Below are 22,088 nucleotides of genomic sequence, written 5' to 3'. Positions count from 1 at the left end.
TCAAGTCTAGTCTTGTAGCTTTGGATTACTTTTTTAAGCATTATTAGGGTGGATCAAGCAATCAAACTTTCTAGCAAGCAAACAATTCTCTGTACTGGTGGTCTCTCCCCCTCGACACCGCGTTGCTTTTCTGTAATAACTTTCATTAATGCAATCAAGCTTTCTTTCATTCTCAATTCTCATTTCTGTTCTCTCAATTGCTCTTGACATTGGTTTTTCTGTACGTCACTGAGGTTTGTACTGGTTAATTTCTAAATAGCAGACCTTTAGAGTGGCTGCCTGGTGTCATTTCTACCCCTTTCTCCATATCCCTTAGCATGTCACAGTAATACGTCTTACAGGCATCATTGCAAAATGAAAAGAGTAAATGATTAGTTCTAAAATATCATGGAAGGATAGCAGATGCCAAGAGAGAGCAGATAACCAAATTAAGTCTCTCCAATTACATACACATACACCATAACCAGGACCAATCCATTCTCTCTTATCCCACAACCTGAAAACAGTGATACTAATACAAAGGTATGAAAGATGTTCTATATTTTCAGTTAGTTTGAACATAGTGCTGTATCTTTCACGAAACTGATGCAGGCAATAAGAAATCAAACCCTCTTTTGACCTGCACAACCACGAGTTTGCATTGGTCCTCTTGCAGTCCCATATTGCCTCAATAATGTTTGCTGACCATGCAAGTAGTTGTAAGCTTCTTATGGTGCATACCAATCACCAGCCACTTGGTCCAATAAATAATCAATCTACTGGACACACGATAACATTTCCAGTAAAGCAAGTCATGTATATCAGCTAAAATGCTACAGACAAAGGTTTCTAATGCCTTGAAAAGTCAGAAAGACGACAAAGCCATAGTCTTTCAAGATAGAAAAATCAGACCTCTTCACATACAGTTACAGGCCCCACTTGCACAACCTTGACATCCACAATGTACACACTCTATTACAGCAACTTCCCTAAGGTGCTTGGGGACACGACATGCACAAGTAGTTGCAAAGTTGTGATCCCGAGGTTGTATGCAGTGCAAGCAGCAGAGACGCTCGTATCCAGGCTGCAAGTCAAAACATAGGAAACAGGAAAGAATTAAATACAAGAGACAGATTTTTTAAGTTCTAAAGGAAGTTGCCTTCAATCACACCTTCTTCCACTTTGCAATCAGGTTGCGATCCGCATAACCTTGTTCCAAACAGAACTCGTACAGATCTTTAGATATTTCATTTCTTCCATAGTAAAGGTCATAAACATATCTGCTCCTCTGATGCGCAACCTTGAATATGGGCCAGAGTGCTTCACACTTTCTTTTACCATCATTAGGGTCATTGCCAGCTTTCAAAACCCAGAAAACAGAGTTAATAGTCTGAAAATTCCAATCAACAAAATAAGACAAAAAAGAATATGTAATTCTACCTTGCATCAAATTACTAACCTTCTCTCATTTTAGCATCCAGCTCATGTAGGGTAGGCTCAATCAGCTCCCAACCCTCGGGGTATTTTATATGATTTGTCTTGACTCTAGGCATTTTTCAGCTGCAAATTAAAAAAAAGAAAAAAGAAGAGAGACTTATTTCATCAAGACAAGGTGAAGAGAGTAGTAACAGCCCCTACCATATCTGCTTTATTATCAAATCAAGGATGTATTTTATTCACAGAAATAGGGGCTTCATTGATCCAATCTACTCTCTGCAGTAAAACGCATCTAGTACATAGATGAATCTTGCAAGTTTCCATGTGTTAGACATTCCTCACTTAAACCTATTTATCCGAAACCAGCCACTTCAGGCAGCACCATTTGCTTTCCAAACCTTTTTCCATGGCGAATGGACCACTATTCAAGCATACTTTCTCGGAAACCATTCATAACATGCCTTAACTGAGAAATTCACACCTTCATGCTGATATTGGAATCATATTGTTTTCCCTCAGTAAGATCCACTCTAGTTTGAAAATCAGCACTCTAATATTTTCCATCTTTCGGTCCTATAGATTATCTAGTTTGAAAATCAGCCCTCTAACACTTTCCATCTTTCAGTCCTGTAGATCTCTTCTAAACTGCAGGATCCGACATCATCATTCAGGAAGTTAGCCAACGTGTGATCTAAGTCAATTACCAGACAATAGGAATTGAACACCTCCCTCAGTCTATGTTTATCCAGCCACTTATCCTATCAAAGCCTAATCCTTTTACCAAAGCTCACCTTTAGTTTAATTACTTCCGAGGACTCCAAACTTAGATTCCTTATCTACACAGCCACCATAACAAGCATGTAGAGCTTTTGTACACCATTGTCCATCCACCATATGTTTGGCTTTGATTAACCCATTCCAAGCTCTTCCTTTTGCAGAACTAGCACAGCCATTTGAAGCTTTTTTATGAAGCCTCTCCAAGCTCTTCCTTTTTGCAGAATTACCACAGCCATTTGAATAGAAGGCTCTTGTTATAAAGCCGTAGGTTCTTCACTCCTACTCCTCCACTGGTTTTTGCTTTAGTCAGTGTGGAGCATTTGATCAAACAAACCTAATTTCTTTCATATCTTAAGCAGTCCAGTTGTTTCTCAACTTCAGTAAGAATTTGAACATGGGACATTGCATATATAGGAGTCCTTACATTCAGTTTTTTCGATATTACAAAATGTCTTCAAGATTCATAGCTACATGATTAACAGGAAAACAACAGGAAATATCAAGTAACGAACAAGCTCTTTCTTTTTTATGGTCAGTATGTGCTTGCTTAAGTTATATTTCCAGCCTTCATTTTTCGCGTTTACATTCCCATTTCTTTTCACTTTTAAATTTTGGGGCTGAGGTCGTTGGTTAGTCAAGGTATCAGTAAGTCATTCATGGGAAAATCTTTCACTTCAAATGAGGTCTTTGAATTGAAGAAAGTTAAAAACTACCTTCTCTTTAGGACAAATAATTCTACAAGATATCAGGGGTTGACGGTCTTCAAAGAATAGATGGGGCTGTTTAAATCCAAACGGTGGCTATAAGAGCTAATAAAACAGCAGATTCGTGCAGCAGAAAGGGAAAAGTTCAATGTTTCTTTGTAGGCACAGAAATCCAATGTTGGTACTAAAACAATCCTCCTTCCTTTCTAATTACTAACTCAAAACAATAAAATCTGAACCACAAAGCAAAGTCGCCACCACCAATTTACACCACAATAAATTACTCCATAAATATCACACAAAATCAAGAGCATTCAAAAAAGGAGGCAAACCTTCAGAAATATCGTCTTAAAATCAATATAGTAAACAATATGAATATATTAGTTAATGACTTACCTAAATCAGAAAGAGATGGAGTGGAATCCAGGAAGTGCGAATTGACAGTCTAGAACTGGTGTTTGATGTTGAATATATTAATTACTTTCGCTGAAGCACAGAACCGGTGTTTGATTTTGAAGCTTCGAAAATGGCGAAAGGGGACGGAATGGGTTCTTATAGCGGACAAAGGGGCAAATGGCCAATGAGGTTTAGGGGAAAACGTTTGATATTTATAATCTAGCAAGTCGCATTAAGAATCTGCGATTATGTTAGTTAAAATTTTAATGGACTCTGTCTACTTCTCCATTATGCTAGTACTAGTACTATATGCTTAAGGGGTCGTTTGGTAGGGTGCATAAGAATAATGCTGAATATTGTGTATTAATAATGTTGGTATTAGTTATGCTTGCATTAGTTGTGTTGTCATTGGTTATGCTAACATATTTCTTATCCATTGTTTGGTTTGATGTATTAAAGCATACACAATTTCTTAAAGAATTGCTTGTTTACAAAAATACCTTCAAAACCAGTCCATAACTCTAAAACTTTTTAAAAGAAGCATATGCTGAGAAATATTTTTATATGAAAAAGTTTAAAAAAATTATTTGATTTGTCTACCTATATTGTAATATAGAACTAAATATTTATTTATAAAAAAGGAAATATGCTAAGTATTTATTTATTTACTAGAGATATAATTTTATTTCTCACTATTTGAATTATTTTAAACTTGCATTAATATAATTGTGGGCATATAAATTTTGTTAAAATTAAATTCATTAAATAATTTGGACTATATTTTAAATTCAAGATATATTGGTCCAAATAAATATTATGGGCTAATATAATTGAATTAATTATTTAAGTCCAATAAATATTGACTGGGCTAGCCCATTTAATTGGGCTACAAATGATGAGCCCATCTCATTAGGCCCAAGAAGTCATCTTTCTAGAGGCCCAATGTCACGCGTCAAATGACGTGGCACGCCAAGTCAAACGAAAGAGCCAATAGGATCATGCCATGTGTCAAAATGACAAAGCATGCCCAGTCACACTAAAAGGCCAATGAAATCACGCCACGTGCGCAAGTGACATGTTCTGGCCAATCAAATGTGGCCATGTCACATTTCAATTTGATTGGTCGGAAAGAGTTTGTTCTTATCACAACTCCTCCTTTCCACAACTATAAATAGGGGTCTTCATAACTCAAAAAAGATACCAGAAGTTATAACAAGAAGTAAGAGAGAGTTCGTGGATCAAACACCGCAAATTTTTCTACAAGTTTCAAGCTTCAAGCAATCAAGTTCAAGTTCAAGAAATCAAGTTCAAGCTCAAGAACGAAGAACAATTCAAGTATTCAAGATCAAGAACCAAGTCAAATCAAATACAAGGCGTTCAAGATCAAGGCTACTTGTTTGTGATAAAATTCGTGGCAACAATCAAAGTGTTTGTGACGGATAAATTAAATTACAATTCAAGATCAATCTCAAACGCCCTTGAACTTATACTAGAAAAGTAGAATCAGAGGAATCATAGAGATTGTAACACTCATATTACTTGAAATCAAATACTACGATTGTTGCGATATTTTTCGGTCTTGATTTTATTTTCTTGACCCAAATTTATTGTCTACAAATTCTGGCACGCCCAGCGGGACAATCTCTACCCCTCATCTCAACTTTTCAATCACCAAAGTTCAAGAACATTGAAATGGCTTCGAAGAAAATCAACTCCAGATCAACATCCACCAAGGCTGCTAACTCCAGGTTCTATGCTGACGTGGAAAGCATCCTCGATGTCACCTTTGGAAGCTTCGGACCAGTTACGAGGAGCAAAGCAAGCTCTTTAGGACAACAAGCACCCCAAGTGTCGTCCGCATCAACCCTTGTTTTTGGATCTTCATCCTCAAAAGGAGCAAGATCTTCCACAAACGCATCTGAAGGAGGAAGCGATGTTGCTGAAAAGATCAAGAAAACTTTTGCTCTACTTGACCTCTCCGGCTCCAAGCACTCTGCTGTGAAGGAAGATGATGATGCTTCAAGCGATGGATCCTCCCCACTTACACCACATAGTGTGAGCCAGTCAAGGATCAATCTATGTAAAAATCCATGCTACTCTCCGTCATCCACGACAATCATGCAAGCCATGGTGACAAACATTTCATCTATGGAGGAGCAGTTGGCAAACTTGACGGAAGCAATCGCTGGCTTGGCCAAATGCATGCAAAATCAAGAAGCTAGAATTGACAAGCTAACAGACAAGGTGAGAATCTTGATGGAAGAAGAATCTACCCATGCATCCGGCAAACTCCCAGAAGTTCTAGAGAGTGACTCTCCCCCAAGACAAGCAACATCCACTAAGGCTATCCCTGTCTCATCTGAAGGGATGATTCCAATCGATCAACTGAAGGAGTTCATCGAAGGAACCATTAAGAACAAATATGAAGTTGCTACCAAATCCTCTCTTACATATGCAAAGTCGTACATTGCAAGGTTCGATATGTTGAAGATGCCTGCTGTCTATCAACCTCTGAAGTTTCAACAGTTTGATGGTAAAGGTAACCCAAAGCAACATATTGCGCACTTCATTGAGACGTGCAACAATGCTGGGACTTATGGAGATTACCTCATCAAGCAGTTTGTTCGCTCGCTAAAAGGAAATGCTTTTGACTGGTACACGGACCTCGAGGCTGGATCTATCGACATCTAGGATCAACTAGAGCAAGAGTTCCTCAATCGCTTTTATAGCACAAGACGCACGGTGAGTATGATAGAGCTTACAAATACTCGTCAACGAAAGGGGGAACCAGTTATCGACTTTATCAATCGTTGGAGGAATGCAAGCCTCAACTGCAAAGACAGGCTTAGTGAAGCTTCAGGCATAGAGATGTGCATCCAAGGCATGCATTGGGGATTGCGCTACATCTTGCAAGGTATCAAGCCTAGCACATTTGAAGAACTTGCAACTCGTGCCCATGACATGGAATTGAGCATGGCTTCCGCTGGAAATGAAAGGCCACCCATCTATGAACCTCACAAAGTGAATGACAAGCAAGAAGTCAGGAAGTGGGGCAAGTTCGCACCCAAGTTTGAAAGCAAAGAAGCTATGAATGTCAATACGTCACTTGTGAAGTTCACGACGAAGAAGAGCAAGAAGCAGAGTATGAAATCCACTTCGTTTCAAGATAAGCCAAGTGGGAAGCTGACTCTAAAAGAAATGCAAGAGAAAGAGTACCCATTCCTGGATTCTGATGTGCCAGCCATTTTCAAAGAACTCATCGAGTTAAATCTCATCGAGCTTCCGGAGATAAAGCGACCAAATGAAGCTGGGAAAATAAATGACCCAAACTACTGCAAATATCACCGACTTGTAAGCCACCCTCTAGAGAAGGGCTTTGTCTTCAAGGATAAAGTCATGGACTTGGCTCGCGAAAAGAAGATCGTGCTTGAAGATGAGAAAGCAAGTGCAAACCAAGTCTCTATCACCTTTGGCACATTCAGTCCGGATGAATTATGTAATTTTAAAGAAAGTAAAAATGAAGAATTACTGGAGAGCCACAAAGCTGAAGTCAACCAACCTGATGATGATGAAGGTTGGACGTTGGTGACTCGTCGTAGGCGCCACAAAAGGAGCCCACAAAAAGAATCAGTGGAACAACCAACAAGGAAGATGATGGTAAAAAGACCAATAAAAAAGAATCCAGTTAGGCATTTGAAGAAAGCAAAAGTGGAGATGCACCACCCTCAAAAGCCACGAAATCCAGTGACCTTGGAGGAGTTTTTACCAAGTTGGTTTCGCACGAAGATTTCCCGTGAGGGCATTGATGCCTCTTGTTGTCATGCTGACAAAGGGGAAGAAAAGAGTGATGACCTACCATTGGCATCATCTTCAGAAAAGCCTATCGAGTCCACTCCTCAAGAAGTTAATGCTTGTGAGGAAAAGATCACGTTCACAAATGACGATCTTTTGCTAGGTGACACTCCTTATAACTGCACATTGTACCTGGTTGGCTATATGCGCGATGAAAGGGTAAATCAGATTTTGGTTGATGGAGGATCCTCAGTGAACATTTTGCCAATCCATACTATGAAAGAACTTGGTATTCCCATGAACGAACTCTCAGAAAGTCGTGTGATGATCCAAAGATTTAACCAAGGGGGGCAAAGAGCCATAGGTGCGATCAGGATGGGAATCACTATTGAAGATATGCAATCAAGTGCATGGCTGCATGTGTGATGCGAAGACTTCATGCAATGTTTTGCTTGGGAGGCCTTGAATACATGATAATAAAGTTGTTCCATCTACCTACCATCAATGTTTAAAATACTACGAGGGTGAAGTCGAGAAGACGGTAGTTGCTGATGATGAGCCATTCACCGAGGCTGAGTCACACTTTGCCGATGCAAAGTTCTATTGAAAAACTGCATTGTGAAGGAGCTGAAAGTTGATGATGGTACGAAAAGCAAGAATAATGAACCCATAACTAAAAGAGCTGATGTTACTATTGGTAAAGCCAAAACTGTTACTGATGAGGTACCCGCCAACGTGAGTAAATCTCATAAAGGGGGTATTGCGTCTTATGGAAAGAAAGTAAGTCTTGCGCTCCAATATGTCCCTAAAAGGAAGAAAGACGAGGGCGAATCACATAATATCCATACCAAGACGCTAAGGGAGTTAACTCTTCCGGTAAAACGAATTGAGGCAGTAAAGTTGTCCTTAAAGCCGCTTGCAGGGTTTGTAGCCCAAAATCATTTGCAGAATGTGGCACTCCCTACAAAGCGAACAGATGAAGGTTTTGATCTTAACGCTTACATGCTATTTGCAAAAGCTGGATACAATCCCAACGAGCCGTCAAAGTTAGGGAAGCTCCCATCAGAAGCTGCAACGAGGCAACCCCGTGAATGTCTGGGATACAAGCAACTGTCACAAGTGCGTATCTCAATAAGAAGGGCGAGTAGCAATTATATCACTATAGAAGACGAATCTGTCACTTCTAACAGGCCTTCTGTCTTTGATAGACTTGGAAAATCAACTGTGAGAACTTCTGTATTTGAGAGATTGGGTCCATTAATCCAGAGAAATCATCGAAATACAAGAACACCCGCTTCACCCAAAATTCAGGAGATCTCTAAGGATTTCCAATGTTTTGTTCCTTCCAGAATGAGGCGACAAACAAAACTGGTAGTTTTATGTGAAGAAGTACTGAAGGTAAAGCCATATACTGTGGTCTACACTAAGGAACGTAACGAAGATGAAGAAAGTGTAGGTTCTTCGTATCATATCACTGTACAAGGCAAGAATGGTGTTTCGTCTTCGATGGAAGACAATGCGAAATTGGAGGATGTTTCGCCGTGTTATCACATATCCTTCAATGATGGGGACCCTCAAGAAGATGAAGATGTGAAAGATGCTCCACCTGAACTTGAAGAAGGAGTGAAGACGACAGTTGATGCCTTAAAAGAAGTTAACCTTGGCACCGATGAGGAACCAAGACCCACCTACCTAAGTGCTTTACTAGAAGCTGATAAAGAGAGCACTTATATTGAGTTACTCAAAGAATTCAGGGATGTCTTTGCTTGGAGTTACAAAGAGATGCCTGGCTTGGACCCGAAAGTAGCAGTCCATCACCTTGCAGTCAGAAATGGTGCTCGCCCTGTTAAACAAGCTCAAAGGCGTTTTAGGCCAGACTTGGTTCCCTTGATTGAAACTGAAGTTAACAAACTCATTCAAGCTGGATTATTCGGGAAGTTAAATACCCAACATGGGTTTCAAGTATTGTCCCTGTAAGGAAGAAGAATAGCCAGATTCGAGTATGCATTGACTTCAGGGACCTCAATAATGCATGTCCCAAAGATGAATTCCCGCTTCCTATTCTAGGGCTGATGATCGATGCTACTACTGGTTATAAGGCAATGTCTTTCATGGACGGTTCGTCGGGCTATAACCAAATTTGCATGGCACCAAAAGATGAAGAGCTTACTGTATTTTGCACCCCAAGGGTATTTATTGATACAAGGTAATGCCTTTTGGCTTGAAGAATGGTGGTGCTACTTACCAAAGGGCTATGCAGAATATTTTCGACGATCTTCTCCACAAGAATGTCGAATGCTATGTTGACGATTTGGTGGTGAAATCAAGAGAGAAGGGTGACCACATGAAAGACTTGAGGATGGTATTTGAATTGCTCCGGAGGTACCAACTTAGGATGAATCCGTTGAAATGTGCCTTTGGAGTTACTTCTGGAAAGTTCCTTGGTTTCATTGTCCGCCATCGAGGGATCGAAATTGATCGAGCCAAAGTGGATGCCATTTTGAAAATGCCTGAGCTTCGAGATATCCATGAATTGAAGAGTCTGCAAGAAAAGCTAGCATACCTTAGAAGATTCACATCAAACCTGGCTGGGAGGTGCCAACCATTTAGTCACCTCATGAAGAAAGGCGTTCCTTTCAAGTGGGATCAAGCTTGTAGCAATGTCTTCGAAAGTATCAAAACCTACTTGATGAAGCCTCCAGTTTTAGCAGCTCCTATACCAGGAAAGCCATTGATACTATACATTGCGGCGCAGGAAAGGTCTGTTTGAGCATTATTGGCCCAAGAAAATAGTGAGGGGAAAGAAAACTCTCTTTACTACTTGAGCAGGATGATGACACCTAACGAGTTGAACTATTCGCCAATTGAAAAGTTGTGTTTGGCGCTAGTCTTCTCAATTCAAAAGTTGAAGCACTACTTTCAAGCTCATGTTGTCCGTCTTGTTTCTAAAGCAAATCCCATCAAGTTCGTGATGTCAAAACCTGCTCTTAGTGATCGACTAGCGAGATGGTACCTCCAATTTCAACAATTCGAGATTTTGTAAATCCCTCAAAAGGCTGTAAAAGGACAAGCATTGGCAGACTTCTTGGCAGATCATCCGATACCTGATGACTGGGAGCTAACTGATGAACTACCTGATGAGGACGCAATGGTCATTGAAGTTCAACCTCCATGGAAGATGTACTTTTATGGTGCTGCGCATCGTGGGGGAGCCGGGGCTGGCGTAGTATTTGCCACTCCTCAAGGTGAAGTCTTGCCCTACTCCTTCACCTTGGCACAACTCTGTTCCAACAATGTTGCTGAATATCAAGCATTAATACTTGGGCTTGAAATAGCTGTTGATATGAAGCAATTGCAATTGCAAGTCTTTGGTGACTCCCAGTTAGTGGTCAATCAGCTTTTGGGTAGTTACGAGGTCAAGAAGCCTGAACTACGCCCATATCATGATTACGCAAAAAGTTGATGGGGTGGCTCAGCGATGTGACTATTCAGTATGTACCAAGGAAAGAAAATAAGAAGGCTGATGCTTTAGCTGCTCTAGCTTCATCATTAGCCCTACCTGACCAAGCGCAAGTTACCGTCTGCCAAAAATAGGTAGTACCGCCGCCAAATGAGGTCGAAGGTGAAGAAAACGAACTCAAGCAGCTTGTTGTTGTTTCTGAAGTTGAGAAAGAAGAATGGCAACAACCCATTATCGACTACTTATGCTATGGGAGACTTCTAGAAAATCTGAGGAGAAGGACTGAAATCCGTCGTCGTGCAACTCGCTTCCTTTACTATAAGGATACTCTATACAGAAGGTCGTTCGAGGGAGTACTCTTGCGATGCCTAGGAGAAGAAGAAGCTCCCCAAGCTTTGCAAGAGGCACATTCTGGGGTATGTGGGTCACACCAGTCCGGACCAAAGCTCCACTTCTATATAAAAAGGATGGGATATTATTGGCCAACGATGGTAAAATATTGCTTGGACTACGCTCGAAGATGCAAGGCTTGTCAATTCCATGCAAATTTTATTCATCAACCTCCTGAAATATTGCACCCGACTGTTGCATCCTGGCCATTTGATGCTTGGGGATTGGATGTTGTTGGACCACTGCCAAAGTCCTCTGGTGGGCACCTATACATCTTGGCTGCAACTGACTACTTCTCAAAATGGGCTGAAGTTGTTGCTCTTAAGGAAGTAAAAAAGGAAAATGTTGCAAGTTTCATCTGAGTAAACATTATTTATCGCTTTGGCATTCCTCGTTACATAATAACGGATAATGGAAAGCCATTCGATAATAGGTTGATGAACATGATTTGTGATCTCTTTGGCTTCAAGCAACGTAACTCTTCGATGTACAATGCTGCCGCCAATGGTCTAGCTGAGGCATTCAACAAGACTCTATGCAACTTGTTAAAGAAAGTTGTCTCCAAATCCAAACGAGATTGGAATGACCGTATGGAAGAAGCTCTATGGGCATATAGAACGACTCATCACACGCCAACACAGGCAACTCCTTATTCACTCATTTATAGAGTCTAAGCCGTCTTGCCACTTGAGCGTTAAATACCTTCATTACGACTGGCTATTCAAGAAGGGATCACTGATGAAGAAAATGCTCGACTTCGATTAGCAGAGTTGGAAGCTCTTGATGAAAAGAGATTGGAAGCTCAACAGAGTCTTGAATGTTATCAAGCTCAATTGTCTCGCGACTTCAATAAAAGAGTTCATCCGAGATCCTTTCAAGTAGGAGATCAAGTCCTTGCCGTACGAAGACCCATAATTACTTCCCATAAACCTGTAGGGAAGTTCACTTCAAAATAGGATGGGCCATATGTCGTACAAGAAGCTTATTCATGTGGGGCTTACAAGCTGGTTGATGCAGATGGTATGGGGATCGGCCCTATCAATGGAAAGTTTTTGAAGAAGTATTATCCTTGAAGTCGCCACGCTCCTTGACGCACGAGCCTAAACTGCATGTTGCTACACTCCTAGCCCGGAAGAGTATAAACTGTGTACGGCCAAAAAATTAAAATAGTCCGCTAGGTTGAAAATCTCGAAAGAGGCGGCCTAGGCAAAAGTTAGGATGTAAAAAAAAAAGTCCGCTAGGTTGAAAATCTCGAAAGAGGCGGCCTAGGCAAATCTACCCAGTCTGAACTACGGTATGACTTGATCCTCTTCACCGAGGTACGTAGTCAACTTAGAGTTTCTTTCTAAGTTCAGTCTCATAAGTTTAAAAGATACATATTTCCCCAATTGTTGTTCGAGTGAAGTATGGAGGAATGCAAAATCAAGCTGAAATGCCATTCTCCTGTTGAACTTTGATCTCATTTGATTTAAAGGGGGAAACCCTCCTTGGTAAATTGATATCTTCAATGAGCCGATTTTAGAAGGATGTCAAGTATTTGCATTGAAGTCCAGGGATTCTTGATGTCTTCAGGTTCGCCAAACCTTCAAGTTTGTTGGTCTCCAAGTCCGCCCTCTGCCTAAAAAAAAGGGGAAGAGAAGCGAGGCGTCAAAAGGAAACACAAGTATAAGGAAATGATTGCTTGGCGCAACGTTTCAAATTCAGTGTGATTTGAACCCCAAGATATTTGTGAGAATATGGATCTTAAATTTCGATTTATGGCAAGTAAGATGTCTTCCGATCTCGAGGATTCCATATCAAGATACAAAATATTTGGTGAAGTCGCGCAAATCTGAAATTGTCGGTGTATCAGAATTTAGTCTTGACTTCAAAATATCATCTGAATGTATCTGTAAGGCATTAAATCTTCAATTTTGGATATGTTATATATTTGGAAGTTAAGTTTCCAGTAGATCAAACGGTTCATGATTTAGACATTCCTACTTCAAGATAGAAAACCTTTGGCAAAAGTCGCGCAAATCTGAAATTTTCAACATGGTGGAACCAAAAGTTGATTTCAAAATATTATCTGGGACTATTCTGAAGTTATTTGATTGAGAATTTTGGATATGTTCTATACTTTGTAGTCTAGTTTTCAATAAATGAAACGGTTCATAATTTCAACGTTCCTACACCAAGATACGATTTTTTTAGTGAGACTAGGCAAATCTAGAATTGATAGCGAGGTGCAATATAAAGTTGGTTTCAAAATATTATTTGGGACGATTCTGAAATTGTTTGATTTAGAATTTTGGATATTCTATAGATCTTGAATTCTAGTTTTTTTGAAAGCAAACGGTTTGCAATTTCGATATTTTTACACTGATGATATGAATTTTTTGGTGAGACTGCGCAAATCTGAAATTTTTAACGTGGTGGGATCTAAAGTTGGTCCCAAAATATTATCTGGGGAGATTCTGAAGGTGCTTGATTCTGAATTTTGGATATATTTTAGATATTGAAATCTAATTTTTGAAAAATCAAATAGTTCATTATTTGGACTCACCCACAACAAGATATGAATCTTTCGTTACAAGTGCGTAAAGTAAAAAATTATGCAACTAAGATAAATGTCGGGTAATGTAAAGCAAACGAAAACAAAATCTTATCTAAGATGAAATAAATATCCACTAGGTCAACCTAATATAAAAAAATAAAAGGGGAGATAATGCTAACAGCCTAATCTAAACAAAATTTGTAGTTGATCAGTTCTTGACAGCTAGTCTCCAAGTTCTTCTTCTTCTTCTCCTCCAAATTGGCCGAATCATTAACATTCAACAAATTTATGTTGTCATATGAAGAGACCTCAGTCTCGGTAGTTGATTTTTTTTTTCTGAATCTCTTCAACCTCCTTTTGAGTCGCTTCTATAACACCTTCGAGGTTCTCCCTCTCTTGTTGTAATGTCTGCAACTTCTTCACGACTCTCTTCAATTTCTTTTCACTAGAGGAAACTTTCTTGACTTTCTCACTTGCTTCAAGTTTGAACTATTCGAGACGATCTTTAGCTTTAGAAATCAACTCTAGCTTCTCATTTTCAATCGTCTTATCAGCCATATTGGATCGCTCTTGGTCATATGATGCGGCAAGTTCAAAAAGAGAATTCAGTAAATCTTCTAATGGAGAAAAATCCAGAATATTCGTCTTCTTCATATCCTCGAAAATCTCAATGATTTTCTCCCTATAAGATGAGAGCAATTTCGGACGAGTTTTGGAGAGCCTATTGCAAATATCCTCCCAAAGTCCCAAAATGAATTCCTTCTTGCGATTGAAAACAATGCCTTTTCCTTCAAATATAGATACCATCGTATTTGTCATTGGTGAAATGCGAGTTATCTCATTTGGAGTTTGTCTTTTTAGGGATTCGTCATGAGGAAGAGGTGACGCCTTTGACGATGACTTCACTTTACATGTAGGCCCTCCAATAGATTCATCACTCACTTGCGGTTTGTCGCATGGGGATACCATCGGATGCCCAATGGTGTTTAACTGCATAAAGAAAAGGCAAAGAAAGTAAGTAACTTATAGTGAAGCTACTCCTAAAAAAAGGAATGAGCGAAGCGATTGTATTTTACCTCTTTGTTACAAGCTGTATGCGTTCTTGAGGGACTATCAACACTTTGAACCTCTACGATCTCTACTGGGTTAGGCCGTTTCCTTTTCCAATTTTGATCTTCATTGGTACTCTGGCTTGTGTCTTGAGGAACATGCGTGTTAAATGGAAGAACTAGAGGGTGTGTCTCTATAGCTATTGAAGTGCACACCACTTCTTTCAAAGCTGCCTTTGAGGATTTAAGCTTCCTTTTTTTAGGTTGCGTAACTACTTTTGGGATTGGAGTTGATATTTTTTTAACTTTTGCGAGTGTCTTTCCAACACCTTGATCTTCACCTCCTAAAGGAGTTGTAGACTTTAGCCCAACATTGTCTACCAAAGCTTGTAAGTTATTCTCGAGAAACTTTCCATGCGCTTTTTCCCACCAAGACATATAATTAGTGGAGAAAGGTTTCTCCATAGGATCTCCCACTGGGGGAAAACCGCACGTGACATAGATCGATACAGTCAAATCCTCCAAAATCTAATTCCTTCATCTAGAGAGGTGTTTCGGATATCGTTCTCCAAAAAGCCGGGGACGTTCTGGTAAAATCCAAATTGACGACCAAACCGATGCGGGCTATATGGCTCGATGATGAATGAGTTACCATACCTCAAAGGAAGGTAATTAAAACGTAAGCTCATGAAGTAATTTGATTCCAATTCTTGAGGGGCATCGTTATCCACGTAATAATAAGGAGGGGAATTGGTTAACATTGTTGGTGCCCAAACTATATCCTCCTCATTATGGATGCGTTTTCTTCCATCCTTCTCGTCAAAGTACCTTGCAGCCCCTTCTCCTGAGTATGCCACCATCAAAGGGACAGACGGACCCTTAGCAAGTGGATAGTGGGTTTTGAAGTAATGTGCAAGCCAGCCATAAACATAATGAATGGGAAAAGAAACTTTGACCTGATCGAGTTGGGAAGAACGCGAAATCTTATTCAAACCATGATAAATACTTGCTAAAACTGGGACTGCAAGGCTAATATGTCGCTCGCCTGCCATCATGCTTGCCATCTTAAAAGTCTCAGGACGAATGGAGTTTTCTACCTTGGGGAACACAAAGGCACATAGCCAAATTGATAAGAATGCCACTACATATGTCTCATCTTTCTTGTCAGACCTCACCCTAAGCTTAGAGAATATAGTTTCTTGATCACTCGACCACCTCGTCGTCTCGGGAATAACTCCGTTATGATTATGTGTTAACTTTAGGCGTGCAGATTTCTTTTCCTTTCGCAACGGGGCATGCCTATATATTAAAGTTTTTTTACACCAAAAAATTGTCCACTTGATGAAGGAGACCTTTTGGGTAGCACCCGTACCCTCCTTAAGATGATGAAATGCGGCAAATAAATACTCGCAAGATCGAGGAATAAATATGACTTGTTTTTCATTCAAAACGATGAGTTCCCTTATCTCAGGTACCGCTTTTTCGTATGAAGAACCCGCAATGGGCAAAACCCCAAGGATATGTAAGTCCCAAAGAGATATAGATAGCTCCCTAGTTGATGTAAGAAGTGTGTTCGTCTTGTGGCACAAAGCCTCACAAAATGCTTGCAAAATGTTCGAGTTTCGATCATAAGTGAAAAGTGAGGCATAAACAACATCGTAAATCTTTGTTGTACTCAGAGTTTGTTGGCTTCCACCAAGTACGTCTTCAGCCCATTCCCAATATCCTGGGATATGATGATACTCGCCCTCGATTGTTGTTGTGTTTTCCCAATGTACTTCGCCTTGAATTACGTGACTTCCTAAGTTTGGAAGGGTGCTAGCAATATTTACATGACGATGGATTGGCGCTTGGAGAGACCACATCTTGGATAATGGATTAGAAATCGATTTGTGTTCCAAGGTCCAGTTCTCTACATGAAGGGAGTTCCTTAGAGGAGGCCATGGGGCTGCATATCGACCGACTTGTGAGGTGTGAACCAAAAACTTGGTTTGTTCTATGCCATCTTCAGTCTCGATGATGAGATTCTAAGTTTTGAGGAAGGTGAGGTATAGTCCCTGAAATTTGCCATCTCTTCGTGCTAAAAAAAGAAAAAGAAAAGAGGGGTCATCAAAGTCCGAATCAAGAATATTAGAATGGGTACAAAGGTCTAAATAGATGAAATGCTCTCTAAGAATCGGGCCATTTTGAGAGTAATTTCTCCAAGAATTTGGCCACATTGAGAGTAATCTCTCCAAGAATTAGGCCACATTGAGAGTAATCTCTCCAAGAATCGGGCCATTTTGAGAGTAATCTCTCCAAGAATCGGCCCATTTTGAGAGTAATCTCTCCAAGAATCGGGCCACATTGAGAGTAATCTCTCCAAGAATTGGGCCAGTTTGAGAGTAATCTCTCCAAGAATCGGGCCACATTGAGAGTAATCTCTCCAAGAATCGGGCCATTTTGAGAGTAATCTCTCCAAGAATCGGGCCACGTTGACAGTAATCTCTCCAAGAATCGGGCCATTTTGAGAGTAATCTCTCCAAGAATTGGGCCACATTGAGAGTAATCTCTCCAAGAATCGGGCCATTTTGAGAGTAATCTCTCCAAGAATTGGGCCACACTGAGAGTAATCTCTCCAAGAATCGGGCAAGAATGAATACTCATCCCCTCACACCCCAAGATTATCTTCTTCATGCGGGGATCATCTTGTTAAACAAGAACATATCTTTCTCGCTTGACCTACAAAGAAAAAAAAGGGGACAACAAAACAAGAAAAGCACGAGAAAAGAAGAAGAAATTACCTTCGCGTTAATACCTCCAATCGTCAAAGAAACGAATTCAAGGGCAGCTTGAAGATGCCGAAAGCTGATTGATGCTCAAATACATGAGAATGTGGCTATTTATAGATTTCTCGAGGCAACACATTAAGTGGCTTTGCCGATGTGGGATGACTGCCATGATCAATTCCATCAAGGAATTAAATTGCACGAATTAGTCTCCTAATCGAAGATGGTTAATGTGTGTCGGCGTGTACCCACATGCAAGTTCAAAAAGGCATTCCCAATGAAGTAAGGAAACGTATCTTATCAAGTCTACGTGGAAAGGAATATCATCTTTGTCCAAAACTTAAAGTGAATATATAATTGCCTTATTAATGCATGTGAATGAAGAAAGAAAATTATTTCTTACACCAGAATTTTGAATTGCAAAGAAAGAGAGTCATGTGCAAATCTTTTGAAATCAATAAGCACAGCGGGCCATTTCATGTAAATTGTGGTATGACGTACTACTTCCAAAATAATAGCAAATAAAGCTATTACTCTTTTTCTTAATTTGACAATGAGTCGTTTTAAGCTACAAATTGAAAGGGATATACATGAATTAACCCGGCAAAGCGCTTGTAAGAAGGATGATACAAATTGTTCTTGTAAATACTTCAAGTCTAGTGTTTAAAGTTTATACCTTGATAAGTCTTGAAGTATGGGGCATTTGTGGGCATATAAATTTTGTTAAAATTAAATTCATTAAATAATTTGGACTATATTTTAAATTCAAGATATATTGGTCCAAATAAATATTATGGGCTAATATAATTGAATTAATTATTTAAGTCCAATAAATATTGACTGGGCTAGCCCATTTAATTGGGCTACAAATGATGAGCCCATCTCATTAGGCCCAAGAAGTCATCTTTCTAGAGGCCTAATGTCACGCGTCAAATGACGTGGCACGCCAAGTCAAACGAAAGAGCCAATAGGATCGTGTCATGTGTCAAAATGACAAAGCACGCCCAGTCACACTAAAAGGCCAATGAAATCACGCCACGTGTGCAAGTGACATGTTCTGGCCAATCAAATGCGGCCATGTCACATTTCAATTTGATTGGTCGGAAAGAGTTTGTTCTTATCACAACTTCTCCTTTCCACAACTATAAATAGGGGTCTTCATAACTCAGAAAAGACACCAGAAGTTATAACAAGAAGCAAGAGAAAGCTCGTGGATCAAACGCCGCAAATTTCTCTACAAGTTTCAAGCTTCAAGCAATCAAGTTCAAGTTCAAGAAATCAAGTTCAAGCTCAAGAACGAAGAACAATTCAAGTATTCAAGATCAAGAACGAAGTCAAATCAAATACAAGGCGTTCAAGATCAAGGCTACTTGTTTGTGATAAAATTCGTGGCAACAATCAAAGTGTTCGTGACGGATAAATCAAATTACAATTCAAGATCAAGCTCAAAGGTCCTTGAATTTATACTAGAAAAGTAGAATCAGAGGAATCATAGAGATTGTAACACTCAAATATTTGAAATAAAATACTACGATTGTTGCGATATTTTTCGGTCTTGATTTTATTTTCTCGACCCAAATTTATTGTCTACAATAATAACTAGCATATTTTAATCAAGCATAAATTTTGAAGGACAATTTTGTCTTTAACTAAGCTAATGCATGCATTAAAACCTATTGCATTACTAATACCATGGTTTTCTATGCATTAGTTATGCATAGGATAATACCAAATAGGATGTATAACTAATGCTTGCATAACTAATGCATAAGTTCAAAATATCTACCGAACAAGGTATTATTAATAGACAAAGCTAATGTAAGTATTATTTTATCTAATGCATCCTACCAAACGACCCCTAAATCGTTTTGGCTCATTTAAAATTTTAACGGCCTCTGTCTACTCCGCCCTTATGCTATGGATGGTAACTCAAAACTACCCACTTCTTTCTTCAACATTTTAATTCTTTTTTTTCATTTCCCCAAGCTTTCATTTTTATTATGCTGAGCTTAAAGAATGTTGAATTAACATTTTTTATGTGGTTTTTAAAATCCTGGAATTATCATATCGCTTATAAATTACATTAATATTATAAATTATAACTTCATTGCTATTAAATAATTATTACAAAATATAATAAAGATAATTAGACCTTTATATGTAAGAATGACATGAAAATAGATAAAATGATGCACACAAAATTAACTAGTTAAGGTAAAATTTAAATACTAGAAATAATAAAATGGATCAAAATATATTTAGAATCGGAAGTTATACTAAAAAAATTCAATGAAGAAAAATTAGGTTCCGAGTAATGTTTCCAAAGTAGTTTTCTGAGCGACCACATGGACGAAGCGCGCTGAAACATATTGTAGCATGGTATAAGTATGATGAAGCGTAAGTATAGTAATATTTTGGGCGTTCACAGGGACATTTGCATTTATACCCGTTTTTTGTGTCACATTGTAACTTGTGCCCATTTTGCAAAAACAATTGCAAGCGTACCCGTTTTTTCGCATAACTTCAGCACACGTGTGTAGACATGTGATTTTTGACTCTCCCCAATATTTTTATATTTTAGCATGTAAATATTTAATTTAGGCCTAATATAGCTATTTCAACTCATTTTTGACTCTTTTTACTTTATTTTATTACAAGAAAAATGAAAATTACAAAAAATATTTTAGTTTATGCATTTTTCATAAATTTTTAAAAAAGAATAATACAAAAAATAGTACCTTATTTTTATCTTTATATAATTTCGAAAACACAAAAATAGTTTCATGTTTAGTTTAATTAATTAGGATTAGCTTTGGCATTTATTTCAAATCATAAAAATATAAAAAAAAATATTGCATCTGCATTTAGGATTTTATTTTATATTTTTAGATTAATTAAGTAAGTTGTTGTTTGACAAAATAGAAAAAAATCATAAAAAATAGTCATATTGCATTTTACTCTTTAATCTTCGAATTTTGGCAATTTTCTTTTAATTTGGTATTTAATTAGTTGGGATAATTATTATTTTGAGTAATTAATCTAATTTGGTAGGCTGAATCTTGGGTCAATTTGACCCATTTGATTTTTGAAGTAATTAACATGAGGTTTTAAGGGTAGCCTAGGGATTGTTTAAATTGGGAAGTGTTACCTAACTAATTAGGAAGCTTCTAGAGTGGTAGGGGTTGGGAGTGCATTACAAAATAGAGTAAAGAAAAGAATTTGAGTGGAGTCAAATAAAAAATTGGGGAAGGGTATTTTTGAATAGGTAATTCATTTCTGCTACCTATTCAAACAAAAGGAAATACACTGAAATAGGGGCATAAAAAAAGCGGCCGCTAGTAGCAAAGGATTGATTTTTAATTTCAATCTCAAGTTTCTAGTTTTTTTTTTTGAATCCAATTTAAAAGCTATAATCTTTCTCGATTTGTATGAACTCAAAGAACAAATATGGGGTAGCGAAACACCGTGGACGCAACAAAATTGATTCAATTGACCCAATTTGTCGAACAGTGCAAGTTCCAATCCTTCACTTCTTTCGACCCTTCACTTCCTTTTTTCGGTGATTACATTGAAAGTGTTGGTGTTAATATTCCTCGGCGTCTGGAGGATACAGTGGAGTTGAGTGTGTTCAACTCGTTGGAGCTGCGTGCCGGTGGAGTTTGTGTACAGCTTCAGAATCGATTGGGTGTTAGGAGTTGGAACAGTGTTGATTCGAAGTTCCGGTTTTATAATTTCGGTATTTCAGTCCAAGGATTGTATTTTTGTTTAGCTCGATTGATTTGCAATTTTCAGCTTTGTTCATCAATAAAAGATTTTCCGGCGAGTCCGAAGGTCTGTTGATTCCGGCGAAGTTCGCTGCATAAAGGTTCTTTCTTCTTTCTATGTAATTTGTAAATTTTTGGCGACGTTCTTTTGTTTACTTTTCATCTTTGGTTTCATCTCAGTTGGACAGTTTCTTGCATTTGATATCACTTTATTTAATGTTATCCCTAAATTCTAAATAAGTCCCGATGGATTTTTGAGTTAAGATTAAATTGACCATGATTACTATTATTTCTTGTAATTAGTACTATTTTTTGGTCTATGAAAAGTAAAGTTGACAGATTTTTCCTCCATGAATTGTGTGTATTTGGTTAATAAATTCCTAATAGCCACACAGTCGAAGATTGGCAATATTAGGTGGACATTTCAAAGGGACTTCAATTGTTGGCATGACTTCTTTTTTATTTGTTTGGATGAACAGATTGAGTAACAATAAAGATTGAGATTTCTTGGAACTACTTGGCTTGGAGGTTACCATTTAAATTGCTTTTCATCCAAATGTTTCTTGAAATAATGAACTATGCTTCATAAGCTTTATATTAGTCTCTGGGTTGATCGAGTTCATTTATTGCTCGACTCATTTTCAAATCAATGCAAGCAGAAATATGTTTGAATCTGAGAAGTTTCATAAAGCTGAAAATGTTCAAATGGATTTCGTTGAATTGTTGTATAGTTATTTGAATTCTACCACAAATTTTATAAATCATGAACATCCGTAGTTTGCTTTAGTTGAGTACAATCCTTTGAAATTAGAATTGAGATGCGCAATGCCAAACAAAAATGACAATCGCATGGCCCTCGTTTAATTAATTTTGTTTTGATCCTTAGAATTCAAGGCGTGCCATCTAGTTGAATTTCCATGGCCCTCGCAAAGTTGCAAACGCGTAGTTGCTTAGGCGCGCTATTTTAATAATTTACCTTCCTAAACTCGGGTGCGCATTTATGTGACCCAAATCCAAATCTCGACAATGTTATATA

The 22,088-nt window shown here is 38.5% G+C and overlaps 2 protein-coding genes across 2 annotated transcripts; both read right to left on the bottom strand.

The window, feature by feature from the left end:
• Window positions 1–428: 428 nt before the first annotated feature.
• On the bottom strand, window positions 429–1,540 carry LOC107788968 (protein BUD31 homolog 1-like). The gene is made up of 4 exons (XM_016610717.2): window positions 1,439–1,540; window positions 1,151–1,338; window positions 904–1,063; window positions 429–496 (listed from the first exon to the last, which is right to left on the bottom strand). The coding sequence occupies exons 1-4, from the start codon at window positions 1,530–1,532 to the stop codon at window positions 429–431; spliced, it is 510 nt and encodes a 169-aa protein (XP_016466203.2). The 5' UTR covers window positions 1,533–1,540.
• Window positions 1,541–15,032: 13,492 nt separating this feature from the next.
• Window positions 15,033–16,385, bottom strand: LOC142172671 (uncharacterized). Its single transcript, XM_075236339.1, has one exon. It carries the CDS (start codon window positions 16,383–16,385, stop codon window positions 15,033–15,035), a length of 1,353 nt encoding a protein of 450 aa, XP_075092440.1.
• Between the last annotated feature and the right edge of the window lie 5,703 nt (window positions 16,386–22,088).

This window comes from Nicotiana tabacum, chromosome 18 (assembly GCF_000715075.1).
Source record: "Nicotiana tabacum cultivar K326 chromosome 18, ASM71507v2, whole genome shotgun sequence".
Lineage (NCBI taxonomy): Eukaryota > Viridiplantae > Streptophyta > Magnoliopsida > Solanales > Solanaceae > Nicotiana > Nicotiana tabacum.
Note: the sequence above shows the minus strand (reverse complement) of the source record. Positions and strands in the feature narration are given on the sequence as shown.